The 15,915-nt window shown below is 43.5% G+C and overlaps 2 protein-coding genes across 2 annotated transcripts; both read right to left on the bottom strand.

Annotated features, from left to right (window-relative positions):
* Positions 1–4,714: 4,714 nt before the first annotated feature.
* Positions 4,715–14,519, bottom strand: LOC128710056 (uncharacterized). The gene is made up of 3 exons (XM_053805095.1): positions 14,423–14,519; positions 6,480–6,515; positions 4,715–6,411 (listed from the first exon to the last, which is right to left on the bottom strand). The coding sequence occupies exons 1-3, from the start codon at positions 14,517–14,519 to the stop codon at positions 4,715–4,717; spliced, it is 1,830 nt and encodes a 609-aa protein (XP_053661070.1).
* On the bottom strand, positions 7,801–11,858 carry LOC128710055 (peptide transporter family 1-like). Its single transcript, XM_053805094.1, has 6 exons — positions 11,840–11,858; positions 10,279–10,331; positions 10,124–10,202; positions 9,453–10,039; positions 8,295–9,284; positions 7,801–8,232 (listed from the first exon to the last, which is right to left on the bottom strand). Exons 1-6 carry the CDS (start codon positions 11,856–11,858, stop codon positions 7,801–7,803), a joined length of 2,160 nt encoding a protein of 719 aa, XP_053661069.1.
* Positions 14,520–15,915: the final 1,396 nt, after the last annotated feature.

Genomic DNA, 15,915 nt, shown 5'->3' with positions numbered 1-15,915 from the left:
CCTTGCGCGATGTAAGTATGGAGATGGTTGACGATGCGTTGTCCAAACTTAAACCATCTTTTACTCTGGATCCTGATGGCATACCTGCTTCTGTGTTAATCAATTGTCGTAAAACCATCTCTCCATACCTTGCTAAAATCTTTAACCTATCTTTATCGACTGGAGTATTTCCTGCTATCTGGAAAACCTGCTGGCTTTTCCCGACCTTCAAAAAAGGAAGCCGGAATTTTATTTCTAATTACCGTGCAATTACTCAAACGTGCGCTTCGGGAAAAAAAAACATTTGAGCTCTCTATTTATCCAGTTCTTCACTTTTGCTGTAGCTCTGCTATCAGCTTAATTCAACACGGATTTATGCCCGGTCGTTCAACTACAACTTGGCTTTTGTGTCCACAGTGTTTCGCAATTTCGAGGCTGGATTACAGGTGGACGTGATTTACACTGATTTTCGCGCAGCCTTTGATAGTATTTCCCACGATCTCCTACTGGCAAAATTACTCAAACTAGGTTTTAGCAGTTCGATTGTTAGTTGGCTATCCTCATATTTAAAAGGCCGCTCATGTAGAGTGAAGCTTGGTCCCAGCATGTCCAGAAGATCCCAGCATGTCCAGAAGTGGTCGGGTGTGCCTCAAGGTAGTGTGCTAAGTCCTCTTTTGTTTGCCTTGTTTATCAATGACGTCTGTAGTGTCTTACCACCTAACGGTCATCTCCTCTATGCTGATGACATTAAGATCTTTCTTCCAATTTCTACTTCTGCTGACTGTGGCATTCTTCAATGCTTTCTCGACTCGTATGCTGTTTGGTGTTCGTAGAATTTCCTCCGTCTCTGTGCCGATAAATGTTCTATAATCTCATTTTCCCATTCTAACTCTCCCATTTCTTTTAGTTACCAACTCACGAATGTTTCTCTAACCCGTGTTTCCTTTGTTCGCGACCTTGGGGTTACACGACAGACGACAGATTGAACTTCAAATTGCAACTCGATGATGTCTTGCGCAGAGCAAACAGGACATTAGGCTTCATAATGCGTGCTACTTCGGATTTTAGAGATCCTTTCTGCCTGCGGACGTTATATTGCAGTCTGGTTCGTTCTATTCTTGAATATGCCAGCGCGGTTTGGAGTCCTTGTAGCATTGAAGGTTGTTCTAGAATCGAGAGCATGTGAGTTCGAAACTTTTGTGTTGTTAATAAGAGGTGGTTTTTATTTGCTATAATTAACAATACATTAACAATAATTACACATTAAAATTGAAATAACAATTACAGTACATTGATACGTCCGTTCCTCACGCCGGTCGGGAGCAGAGAGAGAGAGTTTAGCGACTCTGCCTTTGACGCCGAATGTCAAAAGGGAGTGCTTGACGTCTTGAGTTTTATCCCAGTACAGGGTGGTCCCAACAGAAATCAACGTGCGTACGCATAATATCACCAAGCAGGCGACAATTCGCGTTTCAAAGGCGTATCTGTCATTTTTCGGGGCGCATTCCATTAATCTTTTCGGCTTGGGGACGGTCCCAATGGATAATTTTTGTAACCACATAGGAACAGCGGAAACATGTTCCTGGGAAGAGAAATTTCCAACGGTTTTTAGCGGAACGGGCCTGTGCACCAAGGCATAGATACATCTACAGCAGCGACAGGAAAGCAGACCAGTTTTCGACCGAAACGTTCGGTCGCATACGCGATGCAAGATGCTGTCAACAACGAATTAGATCGACTTGAAAAGCTGGGAATTATTACTCCCTTGCGACTATTCGGATTGGGTAGCACCAGTCGAAGTTGTGCGGAAAGCTAACGGCCGTGCGGAAACAGCACCGGACTGAACGCAGCATTACACCCATAAGAGTATTCGCTCCCGTTACGGCAAGATATTTTTTCAAAACTAGCCCGTTGCGTCACATTTACACAAATTGATCTGTCCGATGCATTTTTACAGGTAGGAATAGAAGAAAAGAGCCGACCCATGCTTACCATCAACACGCACCAAAACCTTTAGTATTACAACGGACTCCCTCCAGGCATCAAAGTAGCCCCTGGTTCTTTTCAACAGATCATGGATAAAATGCTCGCCTGTGTAAATGGAGTATCCGCCTACATGGATGACGTAATTGTCGGCGGAAAGACGCAGGAAGAACACGATGTCGCCCTAGAAAAAACTCTGAAGCGAATAAAGGACCTTGGGTTTACCATCCGGAAAGAAAAGTTCTCGTACAACAAGTCGGAAATTCGCTACTTGGGACATATCACCGACAGCCGAGGCCTACGACCCGACCTAGCCAAGATCGACGCCATCAAGAAGCTTTCTCCTCCTGCAGATGTCACAGGCGATCGATCCTTTACCGGTGCGATAAACTTTTATGCCAAGTTCATCCCCAACATACGTAATTTACGCTACCCACTGGATAAGTTGCTGCTAGCCGGAAGTGCGTTCCAGTGGGAACTCCAGAATGCCAGAAAGTATTCGAGCAATTTAAAGCCCTATTATCCATGGAATTCTTGCTTACACACTACGACCCAACGCGCGACATAGTTGTGTCCACCGATGCATCTTCGGTTGGCTTAGAAGCAACACAATGCTACAAGTACCCAGACGGATCCCTAAAAGTGGAATAACACGCATCCACAGCGCTCGGCAAAGCAGAGATTGGTTACAGTCAAATTAACAGAGGATAATTAATCAAGGACTAGCAATAATTTTTGATGTAACAAAATTTCACCGCATGATATACGTTAGCCATTTCACGCTGCAAACCGACCACCGACCACTAGTTCGCATATTTGGCAGTAAAAAGGGTATTCCGACATACACAGCAAACCAGCTGCAAAGGATTGCGCTAACCCTTCAGCTGTACGACATGGCTATCGAGTACGTACCAATTGGCTCATTCGGAAACGCAGATGTATTATCTCGAATCATACAACACCACGCGAAACCTGAAGCCGAATACGTGGAACTAGAGCAGGATTTAAAGTCAGTTGCCGTTAACGCGCTTAGCTCATTTTCAGTTTGTGTCAGAGACGTTGAGACAGCTACGCAGACTGACCCCTTGCTCCGGAAGGTCCATAAGTACGTGCAAAACGGATGGCCCTATGACGGTGCCTTCGGAGCAGATTTGGCACGGTACCACAATAGGAAGGAACTCTCCCAATCGTTGAGGGTTGCATACTTTTCGGGGAGAGAGTGGTCATCCCGGAGAAGCTGCGTTCCCGTTGTTTGCTCCAGCTGCACAAGGGACATCCGGGAATGCAGAGAATGAAGGCAATCGCGCGTAGCTACTTGTCGTACTGGCCAATGAACGACGACGATATTGTAAGCAACGTGGCCTCTTGTGGATCCTGTTCTGCAGCCGCAAAAGCACCGCCTCGAGCTACACCAGACTCGAGTGCACATAGACCACGCTGCGCAATTTGAAAGTTTTTTTTTTGTCTTGGTTGACGCTTTCTCCAAAGGCCTGAAATCTACAAACAAACAAGTACAAGCGCTTGTGCCACCATCTCCATGCTACGTAATATTTTTGCTCGCTTCGGTCTGCCGGACACAGGCTAGTGACAATGGTCCCCAATTTACATGCGGCCTCTTTGAGGAATTCTGCAACAGCAACGGGATCGAGCACATCACCACGGCACCATTCCATCCGCAATCGATTAGAGAGGCAGAGCGTTTCGTCGATACGCTGAAACGAGCACTGCGGAAGATCCAGAGTGACGAAACATCCCTTGACAAGGCGCTGGAGCTTTTTCTTATGACGTACCGATCGACTTCAAATGCGCAGTTGAACAGAAACAGAAAACTCCAGCAGAGGAAATGTTCGGTCGTCCCATCAGGACAGCATTCGAGCTGTTGCGGCCCCCTTTATCACACTCACTATCTTGTTCTTCATCCATTTTAGTGCGAAGCTTTCAGTCAGGTGAGCTCGTTTCAACAAAACCTTTCTACGGTAACTCGTGGAAGTGGATACCTGGAAAGATCGTTCACAGCCGCCGACGAGTTATGTACGACGCAATTATAAAAGATGGACGTACACTCAGGCGCCATGTAAACCAAATTCGGCGAAGTGCGGTTGACCGCGCGTGTGAAGGACATCAGCTGCCGCTCGATCTGCTGTTAGAGGATTAGTCCTCGGGTTCCCCTCCAGAATCAACTCAGCCGATTCCGGCCGACTCATTGTCTGGGAACTGACAGCATCCGATGCGTAGCGGATATATTCGTCCCTTTCTCGCGTTGTGGCACGTAGTTCTCTCTCTGCTTTAGATTACGTCCTGCGAGGTAGCGAGAGATGAAAAGACGGATCCTGATCGACAGCCTCGACGGACGTGGATCTAGCAAGCGGCACGATCGCTATTCCGTTGTGTTTGTTTTGTTACGTGTTTTATTTATAAAGTGCGTTTTAAAGTTGTAATAAAATAAGTTTTACCCGCAAAACACAAAAATTTATATTTTCGTTTTTTTTACTTTTATTACAACTACTCGTATGGACGTTGTCACGTATTTTATACGGATGAAGTTATGTATGATCTTTTTAAATGCGCAGATGTGTGAACCAAGCTAGTTCTACTCACTGGTATTTACTCCTTATGTATAATATGCATTGTGTTTTTGACTTAAAAAATACAATCATGGAACCATCTAAACCAAGAATTCCATCGGTAATGCTTTCCATCTCCACATGAGAGAATACACCATATGGACAGCTAAATATTTATTACGTCCAGCTTAGCCCTTAGTATTATCAAATGGACGCAGTACACCGGGTGGGCCACCAAAGCTACCTGTGAATGTATCTGTCGCTGGTTTTGGTTGTTGCAGCTGTTGCGATAAGGATTGATGCGGTTGTTGATGTTGCTGTGGAAGTTGTTGCAGAGTGGATGGAAATAAGCTACCGTCCGGTTTGACATGAGTTCCGGGCCGTTGCTGATTGCCTAAAATTCCTGGTGCACCACCGAAACTACCGGTAAACTTATTGCCACCAGTAAAGGTATTGGTTGCCGAAACAGGCCTGACTGGTTGTAGAGGTGGTGTGAATGTGGAGCCAGCTGTTGGTCTTATACCACTGCCCTGGTTGGCGGGAGCTCCATTGAATTGTCCATTATAGTTATTCGGCACTGACGGGGCGGATGGCGGCAAGGGTCGTTGTGGCAGTGTAGAAGTTGGAACCGGAACCGGATGTGCGATACCAAAATGTTGCACGGCAGGTGGTTGTTGAACGGGAGCTACAGTAGGCGTTATTGCAGCGATCGTTTGTGGAGCTTTAGTGTAAGCGGTACCGATATTCGCTTGATTACCCAAGAACCCTGGTGCTCCACCAAAGCTGCCCATATACTTTTGAACAGTCGGTTTGGCAACGGGTCTAGCCGTTGTTGAAAATGTATTTTGAGGTGTAAAAATGGTTTGAGGGCGAGGTTGTGGCTGCGTAGCGGATGGAATCGCTTGTGGTATGTTCGGTCTTACAGTCGATGTGTAAACAGTGCCAATGTTTTGCTGATTGCCAAGAAATCCAGCCGGTCCTCCAAACCCTCCACTGTACTTCTGTACCACCGGTTTGGTAGTAGTTTCAAATGCTGGCGCATTGGGAGCTGCTGATCCTGAAAATCTATTTACCGTCAGCGTGTTTGGTTGGGGAAAATGCGTCTGTTGATTAACGTCGGTTTTGAATCCAACTCCACCGTCAGGCATCAATGCCGATTGTGGCGGTTGTAAAGTTTGCAGTGATGTTGGCTTTACCGGATCAACAAACGGATCGCGAACAAAGTACGTTGATCGTTCCGTGCCAACTTTGATATCATACACCGGTGGTAACTGATCCGGGAACAGTGGGGGCAATAGGCCATTCACCGGTTTCTGAGCAAACAGAATCTTACCATCCTCGATGTTTGGGATTTTTGCATTTGGCAGAAACTGTGGCTGCGTAATGGGAGACCGTGCCGTTGTAGTGCTGCTCGGTGGTACCACCTGCACGGTGCTGGGAACAGGGTTTGGTGGTAGTAGACCAAAGTTTGGTTGCGCGATAGGCTCGATTATGCCAGACGCGTAGCTTGGAACTTTAAAGTTGTACGGTCCTACTTTGCTGCCTTGGCCGGAAGATTGAAAGTTTGCGTCTCGATTAACGTTCGTTAGAAACCCGACGGAGTCCAGTTCTGGCTTGGCAAGATCCGTAAAAGGGGTCACAGGATTTCCATAGCTGTCTCGTAACACCGTATTCGGCTGTAACGTTGAACCCCGAACGTCAACATTTGAGAGTTCATTGTTAATCCCAGAAGGGATCGCATTGAGCGAGGCGTCGTTCGCAAAGCCGAGATTGCGTCCTTTGGCAGCCGAAAAGCCTTGGCCACGTGCGAAGGGTGTGATAGCGAGATTGATTATATTGCTATCCGTTGCAGGAATACCACCATCCACTGAGCGAGCTGAGTGAGCTATAAGAAGGAAAGGAAATCATTATGCGAATGTTAATTACCCGTAGAGCAGTCGTACGTTTCCCTACCTTGCTGTTGAATCGCTTCTGGCGAGGAAGACACAGCTGAAACGGGACAAAGAAATAACGTATACATTAGATGATCTTCTTGCTTTATCCGTGGCGTTTTCACCGCTAAACTGATTGTTAAGGTCATTTTGGATTCGGATTTTTTACTACGCTACTAAAACAGATTTATTTCGTTCCATCATCAAACTGTCATCCGTTTAAGCAGCCTCCATTTATTCCGTATCCATCCTTTATGGCTTACATTAATCGTCAAATTGGTGTGGGCGTTGTTTCAACTTTGCATCGTCATTCTGTTCATTGTTGGCATCTTTTTTATACCGTCTTCCTGTTTCCGCGTGATTGCCACAACGCAAACCAAAGCATATGTAGTTGAAGCGCACATTGTTTCTATTCTAGACTTATACTGAGGCAGAGTGGAGGACAGAGCACCGATATTTTTACCTAAAGCAAACCTGGTGAATGATCTTTGCGTCCGCTCAAAACGATCAAACGATCGCACGAAACGATTCGCTGAGGGTGGCCAGACTACTACACCATACTCCAGAATCGGTTTGATCAGCGAGCAGTACAAGGATTTCTAGCAACAGGTTTCAGAAAAGTTACGAGCAATCCGTCTCATCAAGCCCAGGGTCCTCCAAGCTCGACTTACCACGGAATCGATTTTCGGGATGAAGATAAGAGACATATGGTGTCCAACCATATGTCCAAATCTTAAACGATTGAGACACGATTGTTAGGCTGCAGGTCGAGGACATAAAAATAGGTGATTGGAGATTGGGAACGGATAAAGGAGATAACACTACACTTATCGAGACTAAGGGTAAGGGAATTGCACACCACATGGAAAAACGTACAAGGGTACTTTGCAGCGATTCGCAATCCACGCGAGAATACACGAGTTGAAAGAATTTTAAATCATCTGCATAGCACAGGAAACCTTCTTTGAGTAACACGCTGATGACATCGTTTATGAAAATAACCAACAACAGAGGACTGAGGACATTACCTTGGTACAGGCGTGCCTGTACTAGTGGAATGTGTCACTTTAGTTCCCATGTCCCTTCCTAAAACCATTCGTTTGTAGTGATGTGCTATTTTAAAAATTTTCATAGAAAATTTATTAGATCTCTTGGATCACCACCTGTGTTCTGTCTTCCATTCCTTTTTCTTGCTTTTCTTTCATTCTGTATTTTTTCAACTTTTTCACACCTTTCATACTCTATGCATCCCTCCGTCTCTTTACCTTCTCGTTGTCTTTTTGTTTCTGATTAAAGTACGTTTAGGTCATACACACTTTGCTAGTGGTCGTTTGCTCGTAATTCTATTCGTCTGACGATTTCTTAAACACGGGATTGTCGAGGCCGAGTGGATCCTTCTGATCAATGGGCAGCGTAGCATTTGGATCATCTTCTTCGTCGTACGTTTTCAGCGGGATCTGTTTGTAGCGCCAGGCCAGTATAGAGAACAAACCCATGTCGACAAACATAAGACCGGCAAATAGCACAAACTCCCATTTCTGTGCTTCGAAGATTTTAGCTTCAGCTACGATAACTACTATCAGATTACCGACGGCAACCGTTAGTTGCCAGCATCCCTGCAGTACCGATTTCATACTCTCCGGTGCTTGTGTGAACGAAAACTCCAGCCCCGTTATGGAGTACATCACTTCACCCAGTGTCATTACCACGTACTGAGGAATCAACCAAAGCATGTTGACGGAGTTCGGTTCGGTAACAATGATGGGCTCCGTAGTCTGTAATTATCACCCAAGCGTCAGTGTACGTGAACAGAAACCGAGGCACCGAGCATACTTACCATACCATCAACATCGCTCACAATGAAAGCATATACGCCACCTAACCGCATCGTGTAGGTCAAGGTCAGCTCGCCATCTACATAGATTTCGTAATCGGAAGGATAGGATTCCACCAGATCGTACACATACGAACCGTTCTTGTGCCTATCGAATGGGTCGGATGAGTCAATGTCGCGAAAAACTACGGTGCGATTGGTAGCCGTGTTTCCCAGCACTCGGTACATCGGGTATCCCTTGGAAGATTTTTCTGTGTCATCTTCGTATCTCAACAGACCAACGCCGGAGTCCTGTTTGCGAATAAAGTAGGACATTTGTTTTTCCTCCTCCACCTCAAACGTGCGCTGTTGTTCCGACTCAATTGCACAATTGAGCCCTGGGTTAATGGACGAAAGTGTGTACGTGTACGTGGCTTTACCCTTTACACTGAGATACTTTTCCTCGAACATGCTCATACTCTTGAGCGTAAAATCGGCATGCTCTGGAATGTTTGACTGGACGCGATAGTCGCAGTTCATGCCGTTGAATATACGCAGCTGAGCTTCCCCTTCCTTCGGAATGATGGCGTAGGTAGATTCCAGTTGAATTTCGACAATGGTTGATATAACAAATGCTAAACCGGCAAATATACCGCCCAGTGTGAGCTTCTGCAATGGTCGCCGAATTCCGATCATGCTTAACAGTGGATAGAAAGCGACCTCGTACAGCGGAATGAACACCAAAATAAGCAGCGGATTAATGACCTGCATCTGATCCGGTTTAATCGTCCAAAAGCCCAGATCGCCATCCATTCGGGTTGCTTGGAAAGTCCAACGGGAACCCTGCTGATCGAACAGCGCCCAAAACACCGGCAGAGGAATGTACAGCCTTAGGACGTTCAGTAGAATGCGCGTTTCGTCGACCAGCTGGCGTCCCCAGCGCTTCTCTGAATAATCCAACCAGTGCTCACGAGGGTTGATAGATTTTTCACGTGATCGCGTCCGTATAGCAGTCTGTTTGCGTGTTGAGAAAGATGCATTCGATCGTCAATATGAATTAATTCTACAAACAACAACACCAACATCGAACAATATGTTACGAGACAAAGAAACACACACATACATTTAAAACACTCACTAGGCCGAAACTGCAACAAACACTATAAAATTCGTCATACTAACCCAAATACATTTAGAAACCTTTACAAACATATTGCCCGCGGGTGCGGATATCTTGTACAACGGCTTGCCAATGATGAAGATGATGATGGAAATCACCATCAACACACCAGGTACGCCGAACGCCAATGGGAAGCAATCATCGTCATCGAAGCATTTCACATCTTCGCGTAAAATCGGTGTGACCATGGTCGACACGAATGAGCCTGAATTGACCGCAAAGTAGAACATCGAGAAGAACAGCGCCAAATACTTTGCCTGTTCCGGTAGCTTAAACTGCTCGCCACCGAACGCGGCAACGCACGGCTTAATTCCACCCGAACCGAAAGCGATCAGCAACAGTCCGGCAATGGTCATCGCACGTGCATCCAGATCCCAGCTCGGTATGGCACCCAGCGTAATGCATCCGCTACCGATCGTGTACACAATCGACAGGTACAATATTGTGCGAAATTTGCCCAACCAACTGTCCGCAATGATAGCTCCGATCACGCACATAAAGTACACCAGAGTGGTGAAGGTATGATACAGTACCGTTGCCGTATCATCGTCGAAGTCCAGTTTTCTCGTGAGGTACAGTACCAGCACGGCTGTCGGAGAAAATGTGATCTTCCTTTTAAGCAAAACGATTGTAAAGAAATCGGTTTGACCACCCACTCCACACGATTACTTACTTCGCATGCCATAGTAGTTGAACCGTTCGCAAAACTCATTGCTGATGATAAATGGAATGGATCGGGGATACTTGAGCTTCTGAAAATTGTTTGTACAAGTATGTAAATCGTTAGCTTGTTTACCCGGTGCATAAACTTTGGCACCATTTTATCACCTTTGGTTCACCTTCGACATCCCCGACCTCTGGCACTGCGGCGGGCGTATCTTCTGTACAGGAGATAAAGAGCTCATCAACTAAACAGTATGCACAGCGAATGAAACGGAGCGCCGCATGGGCAATACAACGCGAAACTTTGTTTCCGTCCCTATTGGTGGCAATTATCGAATCGTCACAACCTCGCCACCTGACAGTGATCGATTGAAGTGTTGTTACGCGTGTATCGATTGATCATCAGCCTTACAATACGATCACAATTACCTAATTCACTGTCATCATAAACAATGAACAGACCATTGCCGAGGGGTGCACAAAAAAGCAGTATAAAAATTCCAAACGGTCTTATCGCTTAATAAGCCGCATTTGATAAAGACAATGGTCAAGACAAATGAGATTCAGCGATAACGTTTTTATCGGTAAACACGGACCCAATGATAAGTGAATCACTAACTAAAACGTCACTAGTGATCATTTCAGTTTGCTGTAAGTTATTTATATTAATAATAATAATGGTTTACTACTCTCGTCTAATTATACATGATGGACTAAACACCTCTTGCAACAACCGCGATCCTTGATTGTTATTAGTAGCAGTCGCAATGTATAAAGTAGCAAGTAAGTAAAGTCAAAAATTACTCTAAAGAAATTTTGCCAAAGTTTAAGGATCAGTGTCAATAACTGACAGACTGCACATTGAATTCTATTGATTAAGGCACAACGTTCTAGACCTATGCTCTGCATAGTGGATAGTCCCAAGCACATCCCTCAATCCTGCCAGGCACAATGGTTTATCACATATTCTTTAATCAAAGCATAAAGTGAAAATTTACATAATTATTGCTTTTGATCTGGCTGAACTAGTTCTGCAAGATTTTCTCCGTAGCAACAAAAGACGCATTGAGTCGAAAGACGCACATTACAATCTGCGATCGTTGAACAGGAAAGGTTCAATGACCGGTCAACAATCCCATCTGTGTGTCTGGTGCACTTGTACGATCAATGAAAATTGCGAAAATGATATTCTTTGTACATTTTTACGAAGTGTATTTCTGTACTGCATAGCTGCTTCGTTCGTATTCTGCGATTATATTATCCTACCTATCGTGGTATAGTTTTTAAACTGTTCACTTATAATTTCTGTAGGCAACGATTCCTGTATACTCCACGTTACTTTCATTAGAACCGCACTAATAGCTGAAAGCTTCCAGCAATCGCCGTTTCACGAGTTATACTGCACATGACGAATGCTGATGTTGGTTTGTACTCTTTGTCGAAAATTATCTTTTATCAATCTATCGTACCGGTGACGGTTTCATGTTAGTTTGAAGTAGAGATAGCACAAATTATTTCTTTTCGCAATATTGGGCAATGAAGCATGGAAAACACGTTTCACTTCTCTGCCCTTTTGTCTGATCTGGGATCGTTTAGTTTGGTTTTATATTAAAAATTAATGCTCTACATGGTTATTTCTAAACCAGATACCTAGCAAATGTATATCGTCTAGAAAACAATGCTATTACTCGTCTACCATAAAAACCTAAACACACTTTGCACAAACCTTTGGTTGAATCAGCCATCTCTTCAATTCACTGTTTGCAAATATTCACAATTCTTCACCGACAAGTTCTAAAAACACATTCTAACAACAGATGGGGTAAACTTTCTCAGCGAAGCTCTGGGATGGAACTTCCAGGTGATGTTTAATATTTAGACTATTCTAATACGACCCATTCGAGGTGTACTAGCAGACTGAGCACTACTGATGGGTACGCTGTTCAGTTAAAAGCAGTAATCCCGCAGCCAGGCTGTAGAACCATAATCTTCGACGACTGATAAGAGCTTTACGAGCTGATAAAACATACTTATTAAACCGTTCTTTGCCATATCTTCTATGCACCAGCTATCAAGAGCCACCCACCGCTCGGATTGATACGTATGATGTCAAGGGCAGATTCCGCTCATGCAGAATTTATGAACGATGGTTTCAAGTAGTATGATAATGGACTCTTGAGACAATTGGCTCTTGCGCGTCCAATCCTGGGACTCCCGCCTGGCTGAATTAAAGGCCACACTGGCAGTAACGCTGGTAAAATCACCTCTTCATAGTGTTTTCCATTTCAACACTTTTCAATCGTTGCTAGCTTAAAAATTTAATATTCAGCAATACAACTGCATTACAAAAAACGTTACATTATTATTTAAAATGGTTTAACAAATCCGAATAAAAAATACAAAAGCTGAAAGCAATCAACCATCGGGCACATATCTTTAAACCATACAATGCTAGTAGAAAAGCAAATTTACGCAAATGTTGTTTGACTTGACAAATGTGTCAAAATATAATTTTCCACTGCGGATAGTCCTTCCAGTAAAGGAAAATCGAGATTGTTTTTTTTTACAAACTGCCACTCTTTAACAATCACTCGTGTAGAAACACTACCTAATTGTGTACTGGTATTACCCACTTGACATAGGCAACATATGTACGGTATTCACATCGGTTGAGTCCACTCTATCTCACAAATTCCGTGACGTATTGACTCATTGAAGATGCAGGATGAGCAAGGGTGTCACCTTACCCCGCATTCCTATTCGACGCAGAAAACAAGCCCATCGCTCTTCACTTTATCTTATCAACAAGGTACTTGATTTTCGGTCAGCAGCCGTACCTTAACCCGTAATAGTAGCCCCGTTGCCTAACGCGTCCCGTGATCTGCGCCACTTCGTTCGCCTCGTTTTGTTCTTTAATTTATGGCAATGTTTTTATACCATATTCTCACCCACATCGAGCACTTCATCACACAGCAGACGATAAGTAACAGGACAAGCGGAGAAAACGTTTTTGGATGGTATTGATGTGTTGTCCGGCTGAGTTATTATCTTATCACGGTCCTGTAGCACACAATCGTCAACCCTTTCATTCATCGTCGTATTTATTAGTGTAAGCGGTATATTGATAGATTCCATCGAAACAAAGACAATTTGAGTTTCTTTATCGACGATTGATTACTTTCCACACGAGGATGTTAGGCTACCCAGTTCGTTCGTAATGTATAATAGTTTGGAAACGAACACTCAATTTTATCTGGGTTTCTTTAGATACATGCTATTGAAAATTCAAACTTATCCAAAATTATGTCCTATCGAACCAAACGGCTCGAACTTTAACATTTTATTTGTTTATATACATCCTGCTTGTTACCTGTTTCGGTTTGATCGCATGAAGTCATGACACAGTTTTCGAAACGCGAATAATTCGCTAAAGTTGCTTGACTCCAACACAATTTGAATGCCAAAGTCCAAACACCCTGCAAGGTGTCGTAACTACGGCTGAAGAATCTTATATTCACTATACAGCACACAATGGCACTGTCCGGGCTAGGCGAAGGGGTTTACATGTTTACCACATCGCATCCCACTGTGCCTGAGTGAATCACAGGATTTTCCGTGTGCCATTTTTTGCAGCTTTTTTGTTTTCTTCCCAGCGAGCTAAATGAGCACTACCATTTCGGTGAACTCAAACCATTCTGAGATATGCTTTTGTGTCATGTTCGTTCGTACTTCCAAACTAACCGGTTCACAGTTAAACTTGTCGTCCTTGCGTCGAACATGATAGCATCGAAAATGTGCGCTACCAAATAGTCATCTGTGTGACGCATCCAACCAGCCACATGCAGATGCAGAGCATCTCATTCACCGCATTAAAAAAACGAATGCTGTTTTTACCCAGGTGAACTTCGAACGTTCGGGACACAAAAGCTGAATGACCGGGCAAGCGACGAACTCAACTGGGTTGCGTGCTCATGGAGAACTCTTCCAATAGCCGCCCTAATGAGTTGCAGTTTGAAACTCAGCGTAACAGCAGTGTCAATGTTTTATTTCGTAAGAGGGGAGACCGATATGACCTTGATGTAGCGCATCGTTAATGTTCAAGATAGTGATGGTTACGAAGTAGTTCTTCTTTTCATTCACAGTTCCAACTATTTGCTTTCTAATCGATAGAGTATAATTCGAAAATGTTGTATTATTACTACACACTCATGCGTGCTTACTACACCAGACGGGTTGTTGACAAATGATTAATAACCGAGAACAAAAAGACTTAATACGACGTAGAAGGCTACATGAAACAACACTTTACATTTGACACCGGTATATTGTTGAGCGACGGATACGTGCGACAGCAGCATTACACTCCAAAATTGGAATCTTCGAAAGGTCGACCTTGACGCACACATTTTGTGATCCCTCGGTGGATCGTTGAACTGGTTGTTGTATGTAGTTTTGTTTTTCGTTCCCCTATTTTTGTTCACTGCTCACTATTTCGCTGCTTTACACTGAAACTCAAGCTTCTAATTAAACACGCTCTAACTATTTCCGTTCTCGAGATCACTCGCGTGTAGCGCGTCCTGACGAAACGAGTCACAAACCTTAACTAACAAACACGGCCGAGCAGGTTATAAAATATAAACAAGATTCGCTACTTCTCAATCTGCGCGTTTCGCTCACTGCTGCTCGTACCTACGCGATCGCGAAGTTGATCTTCGCAACTCACAGATGGGCTACGTTCAGCTTGCTTTTCTTCTGGTGGGGGTTACAAGTTGACGTTTTCTTTTCCAGATGTAGCTTTGTTAAGAATTTACCGGACCTTAACTCATTGATAGAAACTGCGTATGCGTGTTATACGACAGCACCGGAAGAGTAACAAGAAGCATATTTATTTTCGATGCATTGAATAAGAAACGGGTCTGAATGAATGTTACATTCTAATATGTTTTATTTTCTAATGAGTTTTTTCATCAAGCACTGTGATAAAATCATCATCATCATCAAAATCATGATGATTTAAATCATCATGGTTTAGGAAATAGCGAACGAAATTAAATAATTATAAATTTCGAAATTCGTTCCAATATAAATAAATTTTAAATTTCGTTGCCTATCAAAAAATATTACACTAACACAGAGAAAAAAATATTCATAAAAAATGACACTTGACACAAAATTAACTCACAATTTGTATTGCAAACTGATATCCATAAAAGTCCAAGCTCATATGTTGTTTTAAAAAAGCGAGTAGCAGAATAATTGATTAAACAACCAGGTGATTGAAAATTTATATTCTTGCTGAATTCTTTTTTCGTTCGTAATTATATAATTTGAGCAAAATTTAACGTAAGAGCGATTTTTTATGAAGCGCACAATACCAATCACTACGTGACTGAAAAATTCTATCATTCTAACCGTACCTTGTGTGTTTGAAGCAAAGCTATGTGATCATCGCCATATTGCTCATTCGTGTATGGAAGATTCTAATCGCACAATATTAAATACCATCGTGTATAATTAAATTCAGCCGATGCATTTAAATCAGTCAAGTGACTACCTGTTTGCGGTACCGATGGAACGGATACTTAATTTTGATTCTTCTCATCTTCTGATAGCAACACCACAAAAGTAATGATTTATTGGGAATATTTTTTACCTGCTCCTCTCTGTAAGAAAACTGATGAGTAGCAAACGTTAGCAGATGATTCACAAACGGATCTATTTTCATAACGATCCTGAACAAAACATCACAGTATGTTATCTTCTACGAACATTCATTTCACTTCCGCCACTGTGGCCTTCCCC

Source organism: Anopheles marshallii, chromosome 2 (assembly GCF_943734725.1).
Source record: "Anopheles marshallii chromosome 2, idAnoMarsDA_429_01, whole genome shotgun sequence".
Classification (NCBI taxonomy): Eukaryota; Metazoa; Arthropoda; class Insecta; order Diptera; family Culicidae; genus Anopheles; species Anopheles marshallii.
This window is presented reverse-complemented; position numbering and strand designations above follow the sequence as displayed.

Excerpts from the sequence above, each read along its gene's own strand:
- LOC128710056 (XM_053805095.1), bottom strand. The coding sequence starts at position 14,519 with ATGTGTGCGTCAAGGTCGACCTTTCGAAGATTCCAATTTTGGAGTGTA. Across the intron at positions 6,516-14,422 it reads ACAATATACCGGTGTCAAAT|CTGTGTCTTCCTCGCCAGAA; the intron begins GTAAAGTGTTGT and ends GTCCCGTTTCAG. Across the intron at positions 6,412-6,479 it reads AGAAGCGATTCAACAGCAAG|CTCACTCAGCTCGCTCAGTG; the intron begins GTAGGGAAACGT and ends TCCTTCTTATAG.
- LOC128710055 (XM_053805094.1), bottom strand. Across the intron at positions 10,040-10,123 it reads CAACTACTATGGCATGCGAA|CCGTGCTGGTACTGTACCTC; the intron begins GTAAGTAATCGT and ends TTTCTCCGACAG. Across the intron at positions 8,233-8,294 it reads TGAGCGATGTTGATGGTATG|ACTACGGAGCCCATCATTGT; the intron begins GTAAGTATGCTC and ends TGATAATTACAG.